Consider the following 15,066-nt stretch of genomic DNA (forward strand, 5'->3'; position numbering starts at 1 on the left):
GCTTCCAAAGAAAAAGGGTTATTTAATAGTTGTGTGCTATGCAAATTCTATTAATCAGCTCATCCTAAACAGCCTTCTCTCATATACAACGTAAAAGGAAAGTCTGATTGATTCTATAATAAATTGATTCATCTGCAACTACACTACATCTGCAACTACACAATTGGTTCATTTACACGATGATTCGTGTAAATGAACCGATTAAAAAATGATTCACAAGCCCTGGCTTTGGCATCTCTAACCTAAATGATCTATTCTAAATATATGATCTTAAAAAATATGTTTAAAATATGCTCACTTGCATCATTTAAGGATAAAAAAAAATAAGCAATTTATTCAAAAATTACTTCCAGCTTCCTTGTTCACTTACGATCTTTCTAACTTTTCAAAGTAATACATTGTTATTGTATCAGGGAATAAGCAGATGTATGTTTTCACATGAGGGCTCCAGTTACATTTCTGGCTCAGTGCTTATATACCCCCTTCATCTCTCCCATGGACATCTGTCAGCAAGCTCAGGTATCATTTTAGTGAGGGAGCGAGGGCCAAGAGAGATAGTTGGGTACAGCCCAAGGACCCCTGCCACTTCTGTTCTGACTGGCCGAGGTCTAGCATGGTGCTCCACAGGGCCATTCAGGCCGCTCGTGACGGGGATGTGGAGGCTCTGAGGGCCCTGCATGAGTCCGGATGTCTCAGTCCGACCATCACAGATGCCCAGGGAGCTTCTCCCATCCACCATGCCGCCCGCTGCGGGCAACTGAACTGCCTAGATTTTCTGGTGAACGAAGGGTGTTTCCCTTGCCACACTCGAACGAAGAATGGTGCCACGGCCGCCCATGATGCTGTTGCCACCGGGCACGTGCGGGAGCTGCAGTGGCTGTTGAGACAGAAGAAGTGTGGGATTGAGGTGAGTGCCATGATATATCGAGAGATAAATGAATTTTGACAGCTGGATTGATGGTGCTCTTGAGGATGGGCTGCTGTGTCAGTTTCCTTTACTGTCAATTACACAGGTCATTGATGATGGATGTACAATGTGAGTGAAGAAGCACCTCTTTTATTAATATCACTGATGGTATAATAGAGTATCAGTATATTGAAAGGTCATTGTGATGTACTACTTACTATGCCCATAATTCAGAAGCTTTCAAACTGGGTACTGGATGCTGATGTTCGTCTTCGTGTCCATCTCTGGCCTACAGGATCGTGATGGCGAGGGAGCGACGGCCCTGCACCTGGCTGCCAGGTTCGGCCATGCGGAGGCAGTACAGTGGCTGTTGTTTGAGGGAGGAAACACAGAGGCAGAGACGGATTGTGGAGCTCGACCTGTTCATTACGCTGCAGCCAGTGGAGATCTCACTTCCCTCAAACTGCTCATGTCCTGCTCCCCACGGTAAAACACACAGACAGCTACGCCATCCCTGATTGGCTAAATACTTATTCATTCACCTTTTAGTACATTTCACAAAACTAGTGTACTTTTAGCCTATAGCTTGTCAAGTTAGAAGCTACTCATAATTTCAAGTATTGAACTGCTCTTTTAAAAAAAGTGGCTGGCTGCAAATTACTGACAACTTTTTAGGCAATTTAAAGGGATAGTTCACCCTAAAATGAAAATTCTGTCATCGTTTATTCACCCACCTGTATGACCTTACTTCTTCTGTGGAACACAAAAGAAGATATTAAAGATAAAAAACAAGATAAAAAATACAATGGAAATCAGTGGTAACTGTTCAGTTACCAACCTTCTTCAGAATATCTTTTTTCGTCTTCTGAATAGTCATACAGAGTTGGCATAAGTCATGACAGAACTTCTATTTTTAATTATTGAATTAATCCTTTAAGACACAAAAAATAATGAGGGTGTTTGGAATCTCATTTAGGGAGAACATCAAACTTGAACAGATAAAAATGCTAAATGTTAACTAATAGAATATATATATATATTTTCATATAAATGAGTCGAACACAGTAAAGATCAGCAGCATATAAATAAAAAAAGGTACATTATTTTTTTTTTTTCAGTTCATTTACATGAACCGTCCAAATGAACTGTGTTGCTTCTGTTAGATGTGCCAGTGCCACATGTGACTGTCATGTGTGTTTACATGAGTCCACCTTGAGTCATGCTTAGACAAGTATACATTAAGACAGCAGCTTAGAGTCATGTTGCCATTTCTTGAGAGCTGCTGCTCATCAGGGAGGCTAGGGAAAGGTCATCTGACACGTCAAACTCGCCATCTGGGCTCTGGCCTCTATAATACATGAAGAGACACTTGCCTGCCACATGTTCCCATCTGTGGGTTTACTGTACATCTACACTTCTACTTGATGATGTAATAAAGCTTATACCTCATGTCGTTCCAAACCTGTAAGACCTTCGTTCATCTTTGAAACACAAATCAAGATATTTTTGATGCATTCCGAGAGCTCTCTGAACCTCCATAGACAGCAAGGATCCTAACACGATCAAGGCTCAGAAACGTAGCAAGGAGATTGTTAAAATAATTCATGTGACATCAGTGGTTCAACCATAATTTTACGAAGCTACGAGAATACTTTTGTGCGCAAAGAAAACAAAAGTAATGACTTTATTCAACAATTCGTCTCCTCCATGTCACCCTATAGTGTCATTTTGGAGAGTATCACACACGTAAACAATTTATGCTGTTCTGTGTCAGCAGCACCATATGCAGATACGCTGTTTACTTAGTTTACGCTTTACGTATGTACGTGGATACGTATCCGCATACGGTGTGATACTCTCCAAACGTATGTGATACTCTCTCTTACGTATGTGATACTCTCCAAAATGGTGCATAGTGTGCTTTTTTTTTTTTTTTTGTAAATAAGGCACTTTCTGCTGTCTTGGTCTTGAACAGGAGCGCTTCACAAAAATGAACCGAAACTCAGCGAACATTTGCCTCACATGATAAATTTATAGGAAGCTTTTAATTGCTTTAATATGAAATAATTCCCCTAGTTTTAATCCAGTCCTCTTTTTTTATTATAACTCTTGAAACACGGTCTACTTGCGTTTTAAACCAAATAAGGTCCCTTGTTTAAAAGAATGGTTATTTTGTGCTTCATTTATTTATTTATTTTAAACACAGCAACAATAAAGGCAAACACTTATATAAAACGAATGAAACAAAATTTGAGATTTTTGTGTCAGTGTTCTCTCCTCACATGACCACCGTGACCCCCCCCCCCCCCCATTGCCTCCTCTCATGTGACTTTTCCCCATTCATTCTCAATTACCCCTCTCTAAACTCACGACATGCTTTTTAGGGGGTCTGTTAAAACCCTATGGTTAAAACTCAACGGGCTCAGGGGAGGCAAGACAGTCATGGACTCCCACTTTAACTTTACCTGCTGGTGTCGCTGTTGGACAGTGTTTCTTTAGAAAACGGAACACAATTTAAGATATTTTGGATGAAAACCGGGAGGCTTGTGACTGTCCCATTGACTGCCAAACACTGTCAAGGCCCAGAAAAGTAAAAAAATAAATAAATAAAAAGAACGACTAACTGCCTCCCTTGCCTCCTTCGAGAAAATACCCCTGATGTAAACATTCCTTACACTTCACTTAAATGAGCTGTAAACTTAAAGTGGCTTGATAATTAATGTAGGTTTGAGAAGGGATGTATGTTATGTTGTTAATTTATGGATGCAAAGTCTAAAATGTATTATTGGTGTAGGTCTGTGGACTGCCAGACAGGAACTGGGGCCACTCCACTGTATTTGGCCTGTCAGGAGGGACATCTACATTTGGTTGAATTCCTGGTGAAGGACTGCAGGGCAAATGTCCATGTGCAGGCCAAAGATGGCATGAGTGTGTTGCATGCAGCTGCCCACATGGGACACTATGCCCTGGTGGTCTGGTTGGTGAGTTACAGCTGCTTCAGTCACTTTGTCATTTCTCTCAGGTTTTATTGAATATTTTAGTTAAATCTAACTCTCTGATATGGATCTTCAGGCCTCCTTCACAGATCTGGATCTGTCCTGTCAGGATAAAGATGGAGCCACAGCACTGCACTTCGCCGCTAGTGAGGGCCACCATCGCATTGTGGAGCGTCTTTTACTTATGGGAGCAAAAGTCCTGAAAGACCTCTGGGGTGGGACCCCCCTGCATGATGCAGCGGAGAATGGAGAACTGGAGGTGTCTGTCACCGTTCCTTTAGTTCCAATCACAAATCCTTACCAATCCTTACCATGAAAGAGGGTTATACAGTAGTGTTTGAAATGCTTTCATGACAGCTATAATCTCTCTTTCCCTCAGTGCTGCCGAGTGCTGCTGAATAATCACATCAGTCCACTGGAGAGAGATTCAGATGGGTTTACTTCAGTGGATCTGGCAGAATACAATGGCTATCATGACTGTGCCAACTTCCTCCGTGATGCTCTTGCTCATGTAAGATAATCAGTACTTTCTTCAGCACAACTTAACTTTAACTGAAAGCACATTTTTAATTAGATGTTTTTATTTTCACTAATTTACAGTTCTCTTCATTTTCATACAATTTCTTGAATATACCATATACACACTCACATTCAAATTTTGGGGGGTCAGTAAGATTTTGGTTTATAATAAGAAATTATAAGAAATGATAATAAGAAATGTTTAAGCACCAAATCAGAATGATTTCTGATGGATCATGTGAAACTGAAAACTGGAGTAATGGCTGCTGAATTTATTCCTCACAGGAATAAATTACATTTTAAAATATATTATCCTAGAAAAAATAACTATTTAAAATTGGAATATTTCATATACTGTTTTTACTGTATTTTTGATCACATAAGTGTAGCCTTTGTAAGACATTTTTCAAAACCATTAAAAAAAGTGTACCCTCACCAAACAGAAGGTAGTGAGTATGTGAAATTGTGTGAAAATTGAAAGAAAAGGGGAAAAAAGACATGAGGGTGAGTAATTAATGACAAAATGTTCATTTTTGGGTGAACTATCCCTTTAAGGTAAATTATGGTTACTGTGTCAGTGTTACACATCTAAAAGTCAAATTTACCCTACTTGGGTGAAAGTAAAAGTTTTTCCACATTTTAAAAAAGTATAGCCTACTTAAGTATAGCAATTAAGTACTTTAAGAATATTGAATATTGCATACATTGACAGCTGATGATGGGGATTTTGGTAAGACTCCACCTTGTGAGAGCAAACTGTTACTGCCACCTACTGGCAAACATTCTACTTCTCTTACATGAATATATTTGAGCTAATGAAATAATAGCTCATATTGGCTGAGTCATGCAACAAAATAGAGGACAAGGCACAAATATTAAAGTGCATTTATTAAACCACACACCGCAGAACCTTTCCATTATTTATCAGATATGGGACAGGATATTCTTCACAGGAACATCCTATTTAGAAGGCTGAACAGATACCACTAATCCCTTAATAATGAAGGCATTAATAATTTGATCCACATCTTCTGGGAGTAAAAGTGTTGACTAGTGTTTCTTTATTCTTCCGGAGAATGCTGTCATATGGGACAATTAGAAAAAAAGTCTGATACTGTATGAAACACCAATACGCTATGCATAATTTGCTAAATACTTATATTTCAGCTCTGCCTCTACTGTCACTCCAATGCAAAAGGGCATCAGATACGTCATTGGTTCATAAATGAAGTGGAAACTATGCAAGTGTCCGCCTTTCTTTTGATAGCATAACTACGATGGCATATTAAAACGTTATGGTTGGACACAAGCTAATTATCAAGACACTTAGTACTGTCTGGTTGGCGCATGAAGGACCTATCAGCTATCACTCACACCCCTCTCAGCGCGAGCTCCAGAGCTCCAGGGGCGAGGACGATATGTGATCCTCCGTCTCAGATGTCAGAGGCCCATAAACGCAGTCAGTGTGTTTGTCAGAGGGCATTTTACTCCAGTGTGTTTGGAGTCGCTCATGCTCTGTCAATCCATCACAAAGCCAACGAGAGAGAAAGCGATGTGGTGTTCTCACCAGTTTGTTTGTTTTATTTTGAGTGTATGGGTCTCCCTAAAGGAAAGTGAGCAGCACAGTGGGGTTCTTGACAATAATTATTGCTTACAGGGGGAATAATTACATAAGATTAGTTTAATTATTACCAAACAAACTGGATGAAGAAAAAGGCAGACATAATTCAAAACAGACTGGTTATGCTAATATAAAAAGGAACAATTTTCAAAAATCATTACATTGACTCTAAAAGTCTGTCTTTGTAAAAGCTTAATTCGGCATAATATAAAAAATGATAATGTAATAAAAATATTATAAAATTTTTGTATAATATTGCTTTATCTATTCCAACATTCCACCATATATAATACGTTCATAAATGTTCATAAATCTGAAATTTACATACTATCATATTGAGTAATATTAAACTGTTTCCATATTTAATAATACAATTTTAATATAGAGTTTTATAATATAATATAATATAATATAGCCTGGAAATTAATAGAAATGGTGAGATCAGACGCATAAAACCTGCTTGATCTATTCCACCATCCCACCATATATATAGAGGAAATTGTCTAAAAATGGAGAAAATTCTGTTCAAATATTAACAAATTCAAAAGCAAAATCTACATATTTGGGAGAGAATCATACCTGAGTAAGTAAAATGTGATCATATTCATTCATAACACTTAAAGAGATAGTTCACCCAAAAATGACAATTGTGTCATTAATTACTCACTATCATGTTGCTCCAAACCTGTAAGACCTTCATTCATCTTCGTACTTCGAAGACTGACATGGATAAAAGAAATAGTTGAATATTGAGTTTGCGCACAAAAAGTATTCTTGAAGTTTCATAAAATTACAGTTGAACCACTGATGTCACAAGGACTATTTTACCGATGTCCTTACTAACTTTCTGGGCCTTGATCGTTGTAGTTGTGTTGCTGTTTACTGAGGTTCAGAAAGCTCTCAGATTTCATCAAAAATCTTAATTTGTGTTCCAAAAATGAACAAAGGTCTTATGGGTTCAGAATGATTAATAAATGACAGAATTTGTATTTTTGGGTGAACTATCCCTTTAAATATAGTATAATATAATATAATATAAGAGCCTGCATAAACTATCTGTACACGAATAGAATTGTTGTGATCTAATGCTTAGCTAGAGTGGCCTGATCTGTTTCTGCTGTATATCTAATGGTCTGTGTAACTGATGTGTGTTGACCTCTTTGCTCCACGGTCGCTTGACGTATTAAGTGAACCGCTTTTGTGGAATTGAAGTAATTCTCTAACCACAGTCCAAGACATTCAGAACCGCAAAGTGTTCTGTGACTGTAGTGTTAGTTCAATGTGAGAAACACAAAAGTGAGGAACGTGTGGCAGCCTTTAGATCTTTAAACTTGTAAAGACAAACGGTTCACCTAATCCCACCCTTTAATTATTCATACATTACTATGAAGACCTCACTGTAGTGTGCTGATCCTTAAGCGTTTGGCCACTGGATGGCTGGAGCTCTGATGTGATTGTGGCTGCTCTCATTACACTCAGCTGTTAGACTTGAGAAGACCTAACTGGAAAAGGTGTGTACTGTAAGTTATTTCAGATTACTTTATACAAAACATAAATGTCATTGTTGTTTTACTTTTCTGAAAAAAGAAAAAAAAAAAACAGCAGCATTGCATGGCTTTGTTTTATGATGTGAAATATATTAATTAAATATGCATATAAATTGGTAAAAAAAAACTCTGCCTAGAAAAAGATCTTTGAAATTCCTTCAAAATAACTACAGTATAGTGTATGGCTTCTTGGGTTGAGGATTCATATGCTTCAAGAGTTTCTCCTGGGTGTGTAAAACTATATACATATATAAAACTATAACATATATAAAATAATTTTTTTCTTATGGAAAAAGAAACAAGTTTCAAATTGAATGTTGTCATGAAAGACCATATAAAAAGTATGACTAAAATGATTTTGTCATTACAGTGCGAGAAAGTATGAAGTAATTGATGGAAACACACAGACTGACACATTCATCATGTTTAGCTCTGAAAACTAAATCAAATTTTGTTGAAATAAATAAATTAGACCCTAAATGTCACACATTTTATTTTACACAGATAATGCATAATCGATAGTGTGTGAAGCCTCATTTAGTATTAGAAGTATGTTCAGACTTAGCCGTCTTTGTGATGCTGCTCTTTAGTGCTACACTCAACGCACACATGCTTTATCTTTGCATTACTAAATGTTAGTAACACTACTGATACACTAACACTACTACTAATACGATCCAAACATGTTTTATGGTTGTCTGATATATGATGTACTCTACTGTCTCTTATGCTCCCTATATGACTGCGTTTATTTGATTCAAAAACAGTTATATCATTAAACATTATTACAAATTATAAACACATTTTTTATTTTAATATATTTTAAAATGTAATTTTTTCCTGTGAGGGCAATTTACAGTCTTCCGTGTCACATGATACTTAAAATATTATTCTAATATATGCTGATTTTCTTATTATTTATAGTATTGAAAACAATGCTGCTTATTTTTTTTTTACTGAAACTGTGATACATTTTAAAGGATTCTTTAAAAAAACGATACTTAAATATAATTATTTTGAAATACTATAAATGACCATTTTGATCTTTACTGAATAATTAAGTACTACTTTCTTTAAAAAAAATCTTATTAACCGCAAACTTTTGAATGGTAGTGTATGAATACATGTGTACAGTAGTCTACATATGACAATATGTCCTAATTTTCTGCTGTTGTAATGTATGGCACACGTTATTATTAATGTAAAAAAGAACTTAAGGCAGCTTTGAAAAAAATAAATAAATATAGGACAGCAAGAACAGAGTTCAAAAGTGGCCATAAGAGAAGTCAATCTCTGCAATTGCAGGTAAGGGTCATTTGAACCACCCGATCAGATGACTGAACTCTATAGGCAGTTTTCCTTTAACTAAGTGGGAGGTCTGCTATACTAAACAGTTTGCACTCCTGTTTCACTTTTCTCATGACTTTTTCCCCTCACTGGGGGCTGTTCACAGATCAGGGTGTACACTGTGTTTCAAGACCTGTATTTTGCGCCAATTACTAGAAGGAAATTGAGTTTAAATTTAGGAAATCAATGTGTTCTCTTATTGCTTTACTTCAGCAGTCTGCTGATATTGTTCTCATAGAGGAGGAAAGGACCTTGTTTAGCACAGCTGACCTGTTCTGTGAACTTGGACATAGTGGCAGGATGGAAAATAGCAAGGTGATGATTTTTAATTATGAACTGATATTAAGCAAATGTGACAGGACACGCTTGTTCTTGATCACTTTGGCTGTTTTGGTGTTCCCAGCAGCCGGTGAATGAAGTCCCTCCCCAGCCTCGTCCCTCTCCAGCATACCCGGATAACTCATCTGCATTACCGGCCTCCTCACAGGAAAAGAGAACTGGAGCTGGAACCATTCAACACATGCAAGTGGCCTCTACAGGTGACAGTGCATGACCCTGCATGTGTTCGGCTCAGGCGAGAGTATACATGATCTTTTATCTGTAACTGTAACCGTTACAGATTTCTAACTGACAAAGAGGTCAACATCCATAATACAAATAAATTGAATATTTAAGTTAACTAATTTTCTCTGTCTTTGATGTATAGCTGTAACGTCATTCAACATGAGGAAACACCTTGAGGAAGAGGAAACCGTTTTGTCCCATAAGTCCATGAGGTCGATGAGACAAGCAGGAATCACAGCGGTCTTCACTGGACAAACAATAAATGTATGTGCTAGCTTCAATATTAAAAACGTCATCCTGCAAATCACAACTGACCCTAATTATCTTTCAGATCTTATTGTGCTCATATCATCAGTGTACGTTATTCCAAAGAAAACAAGTTTCTTCATAATTTATCATATTGACTTGATCTGCCAGATGCCCATTTCTACCAGAATTCCAAGAAAAAAGTCAGAATCGAGAGATGTGAACTCAAAAATGACAAGAAAAGGGCTGAATTGCAAGATAAGTAAACTTGCAATTTTGAGAAAACTCTAAATTTCAAAATATAAACTGAGATAAATAAATTTTGTCTGACAAAATTGTGAGAAAGATTTGCGATATCCTTTTATTATCCCCCGTCTATAGACTGATTGGTTGTTGTAGGTTATGCAGCCTTTTAATAAAACCTTGCCAATAGTAATGTAATTCAGTGCTGATTAATACAATAAAAGTTGCAACAATCATATAAAAAAACTATAAATTTGAAAAAGGAGCATTACCTCTGGATTCTTTTTTTTGTTTACATTTATTTTTACATTTTAGACAAAAATATAATTTTAGTTAAAAAGACAGTGTAAAATTAAATCAAACATTTTATATATTAATTAAAAAATGAATTTGTTGTGAAACCTGAGCTCATAAATCTCTCTGTTAATGCTGAAATCATAAGAAATCAAATAACTCTTCATCAATTAACATTTTAGCATTTTCATCAGTAATTTTATTTACAAGATTAACACTGTTTGAGGCACTGTTGTTAACCTGCCCTTCCTAAAAAAGGGTTTTGGTGGTGTTTCAGTGAGAGTGGTACATTTTCATTTAGGTTTGCAATGATATTTATTTTGATTTGAAGTGAATGTGTTTATTTGCAACTGAGATGATATGGCGATATTGATTTCTATGGGTTTTGAATGAATCTGTTTACAGAAAGGACAGAATGGAATTGTTCCACTTGAAGCATTGGAGGCAAATCTTGCTGACATTGATTCTCTGATCCCAACTCATGATGAGAACGGGAGGCCCATTGCTGAATGGAAGAGGCAGGTTATGGTACACAAGCTTCAGGCTCGAATGCAGGATGAAGATATCCACAGCAGAAAAGTAAACTTCTCAACCCTTCCAACATAAAAGTCCTTGGATAATGTCATACAACATTACAATAAGAATTGTTTTCTTACACAGGACAACAGTGACCCACACATCGAGATGGATGGTTGGAGGTATTCCCGAGTCCACAATGTCATTTTGGGCCCCTTTGGAGAACTGCTTACTGAAGATGACCTGGTCTACTTGGAGGGACAGATTGAAACTATCTCCCTTCAGAAACGATGCCAGGCCTATGAACTAGAGCTTGCTCGACTGGCGGAGGAACTCAGGACCATCCTTCCTGCTCCCATCGTTAACATCACCGTCAACACCCAGTGCCAGCAGCTCCCAAACATGGAGGAATCTCTGCCTCTTCCTGTGTGGTACAATCGTATCTCAAATATAGTAAAGAGCATGTCACTGCTCCTGACAAACCTCTCCGAAACAAATGGTGAGGATGCTATCAGTAAGATGCCAAACACAGATCTGGCATCGGTATTCACACACCAGCCAGGTGGGCAAAGTTCAATCAGGGGACGAAGGCAAAAGGTGGAAATGGAGATCCAGCAATCAGGAGTTTCTGTGAGAAATCTGAGGTCCAACTTTGAGGGTCAGATAGGAAACATCTACCCATTTTCTGGGCTTTTAAATAACACACCAGACACAAGGCAGCAAAAACTGACTACATCAACAAATTGTAAGGAGCAGCCAACTCATAGCACTGATATAAATCACATTAATGACAGTGCCATAAAGTGCCAACAGGCACCAGGCAAAGATGCAAATAAAGTGATGGAGACCACCTGCTTGCGAAAGGAGCGTATCGTTGTCCTCTTTTTGAGTCACTGGAAAAGATCTGCGTATGCAATATCAATGCGAGCCAAGATGAAACAAGAGCTTGGCACTCTTACAGAAGAAGGAATAACAGCTCCAGTCTCCAAGCCAGGAACCAGATCGCTGTATCATCTTTACAGGCAAAGAACTGCAATAGAGAAGATGATTGGCAACTGGAAACGCATTGCCTCAGGGGTCCCATCACGACAGATCCGGAGCCTCCAAAGGAAGAACGTGACCTACTCGCCTGAGCAGTTCCTTCCTCGTGTGGACGGCGCTCCTGCTGCTTATGACAGCTTGACCCTTGACTTGTTCATGCTTGGCTATTTTCACATTCTTGAGCAGGACCTCCCAGCTGAGGAGCGCAAGATGAGGCACCTGCTATGCTTTGAGGTGTTTGACCACGTGGGGAACTTTCCCTGGGAGATGGTCCGAGACTTCCACCGGGCTGTCCTCAGGGAGATTGAGGCTGGGAGACGTGAGTGGAACGATGGTTTTGAGGACATCAAAATGCAATACTTTGGGAAAAGAGAAAATGGGATATCTAAGGAATCTGCGAAGAATTCTAAAGCCGTGCCACAGGTTATCATCGAGAATACCGTATCAAATGATGGAGGACATCCCAGCAGAGATGGAAGCAGTGATTTCTCAATGTTTAGTAATGATGAAATTTGTAAATATATTGATCGCAGTTTCACCTTCTGGAAAGAGAAAGAAGCAGAGTTGTTTGATTTTTGAGGTTCTTGAATGCAGTGATGGTTTAATCTTTATCTGAAGACTATATAATTAAGAATTGTTTTGAATGCAAAATAATTTTTAGGCTTTTTGAATAGAGATAATTTAATGACAAAAACATGTTTGTTACATAATAACATATGTTAATTAAGAGCTTTGTAATGCAGCATCAGGTAAAATGTACCTAAATAAATAAATAGCAACAATGAATCTGGCCAAAAGTGTCTTACAGCCATGCATTCCACAAATTTTTAAGCTTGCCCTTTCTCTTTTATAAATAAATTTTTTTTTAATTGCAGTCCCTTATAACTTCCTGTTACACTTTTTTTTTTTTTTTTTTTGCACAAGAAACAAACCGACATTGAGTTCAGTACATAAATATACATGTAGCCTATGTCGGTGGGTGAAATGTGTGTGTGACACGCAGGGATATTCAAATCACCCTGAGGGGCTAATGAAACATGTATAAGATGGAGTGTTACACTTGTTATATAGCAGTAGTACTAGTCCAAACCAGAAAAACACTGAACATAACACATCTACAAAACCATCAAATCACTTTTCATACATAGCAGGAAGGAAATGTTGTGTATATTATAACACCTTCAGGGAGCTTGGTTTCTCTACTGTGCTAAACACACATACTGAACACATTACACAAACAAGCAAACCTTAACTTGAGCTAAGGAAATGACTCTTGCTGTGGCATGCTAATGCTAATCTACTAGCCTGTAAACACCATTATCCTTCTTGACATCAAAGTAAATGCTGAACTGAAGAAACCATTTACTTCGTGGATTTTTAAGATCTGTTACCTTTCTAACGGTACAAAATAGATGACAAAACACAAATTTGAACAAATTCTATTTTCTTATAATATGCTGTGATTAGCTGCTTTCATTTAAGGAAGCAACAGTATTTCAAACACATCTTATTCATATCAAAATGTTAATGTTTTATATAATACTATTTCATATAAGTAACATACTATTTATGCTTAAAGTACATTAATCTGATTGTATACCTTTTATTCTTTCTGTCAGTATACAGACTCTACTTGTATGTGTTCCCATATCTAGAGAGTTTTGCTTGGAAATATAAAATGACTAAATAAAAGTTATTTTATACGTTGAGGGATGTTTTTGTGATTTTATTGTCAATGTTATCTCTAGTAAACTTAGCCTAGTTTTCATGCCTATTGTTTTTTTAGCCCCAGGCTGTAGATTATGAAGAAGTCTGCAGTCAAACAGACTTGTCAGGATATATAACATGCATTGAAGTTTCCAGGACACAGTAATGTCACCACTAATATTAGACACATAGTCTACAATTTGATTTGGATACATTTTAATGTCATTCTCAGTTGCACAAGATGTTGCTTCTGTTTTTATTTGGTCATTTATTGTTTTGCTGAAAAAATAAAAATCAACATCAAATACCCCCTGGACTCTGAAACAATGCTCCTTATTTAACATCTCATCAGACTAGGACACAATGTGCTTGGAGGAGAATGATTTATAGATTTATGTCCAATAGGTCAAAAGGGCATGCTTGGATAGTGCTTGGTGATATTATTTGCATATTTTACTGACACATACCAATTGTGTACTTAAAGGGATGCTGGTTTGAACTGTGAATCTCTCTCCCTTAATTTTCCAGTCTGTGCTCAACCATTTTCATCCAATAAAGGCCCCTTCTAAAAAAGAGCAATGTTGATAACACCATATAGAGCAACTATAGACCAATATCAAATCTTCCTTTTATAGGCAAGATTATTGAAAATGTAGTTTTCAATTAGCTGAACAACTTTTCAATCTGGTATCCGAGCGCATCACAGCACAGAGACAGCGCTCATTAAGATAATAAATGATATGCACTTTAATTCTGATTCTGGCAAAATATCAGTGCTGGTACTACTAGATCTTAGTGCTCCGTTTGACACTGTTGATCATACTTCTAGAACAGGGATCCTCAAATCTGGACCATTCCTGCAGAGTTTAGCTCTAACCCTGATCAAATACACCTTAGCATGCTAATCAGAGCCTTCAAGATAATTAGAAAATCACAGGTAGGTGAGCTTGATCAGGGTTGGAGCTAAACTCTGTAGCAGATTGGACCTCCAGAGTAAGATTTGAGGAACCCTGTTTTAGAGAGACTGGAAAACTGGGTTGGGCTTTCTGGGATGGTACTCAAATGGTTCAGGTCATACTTAGAAGGGAGAGGTTATTATGTGAGTATAGGAGAGCATAAGTCTAAGTGGACGTCCATGATATGCGGAGTCCCACAAGGCTCAATTCTTGCACTGCTCTTGTTTTGCCTGTATTTGCTCCCACTAAGTCAAATAATGAGAAAGAACCAAATTGCCTATCACAGCTATGCTGATGATACCCAGATTTACCTAGCCTTATCTCCAAATGTCTATAGCCCCATGACCAATGCATTGATGGAATTAACAGTTGGATGCGCCAGAACTTTCTTCAGTTAAACAAGGAGAAAACTGAAGTCATTGAATTTGGAAACAAAGATGAAGTTCTCAAGGTGAATGCATACCTTGACTCTAGGGGGTCAAACAACTAAAAATCAAGTCAAGAATCTTGGTGTGATTCTGGAGACAGACCTTAGTTTCAGTAGTCATGTCAAAGCAGTAAC

General features: G+C 37.5%; 1 protein-coding gene across 1 annotated transcript; it reads left to right on the forward strand.

Annotated features, from left to right (window-relative positions):
- Positions 1–613: 613 nt before the first annotated feature.
- LOC306881738 (espin-like protein) lies at positions 614–12,420 on the forward strand (the record flags this gene model as incomplete). The annotated part of the gene is made up of 10 exons (XM_079435981.1): positions 614–907; positions 1,203–1,393; positions 3,702–3,888; positions 3,980–4,162; positions 4,283–4,414; positions 9,151–9,252; positions 9,344–9,476; positions 9,644–9,765; positions 10,690–10,863; positions 10,945–12,420. 10 exons carry the CDS (start codon positions 614–616, stop codon positions 12,418–12,420), a joined length of 2,994 nt encoding a protein of 997 aa, XP_079292107.1.
- Between the last annotated feature and the right edge of the window lie 2,646 nt (positions 12,421–15,066).

The sequence above is a fragment of the Barbus barbus genome, assembly GCF_936440315.1.
Source record: "Barbus barbus genome assembly, chromosome: 15".
In the NCBI taxonomy this organism is placed as follows: domain Eukaryota; kingdom Metazoa; phylum Chordata; class Actinopteri; order Cypriniformes; family Cyprinidae; genus Barbus; species Barbus barbus.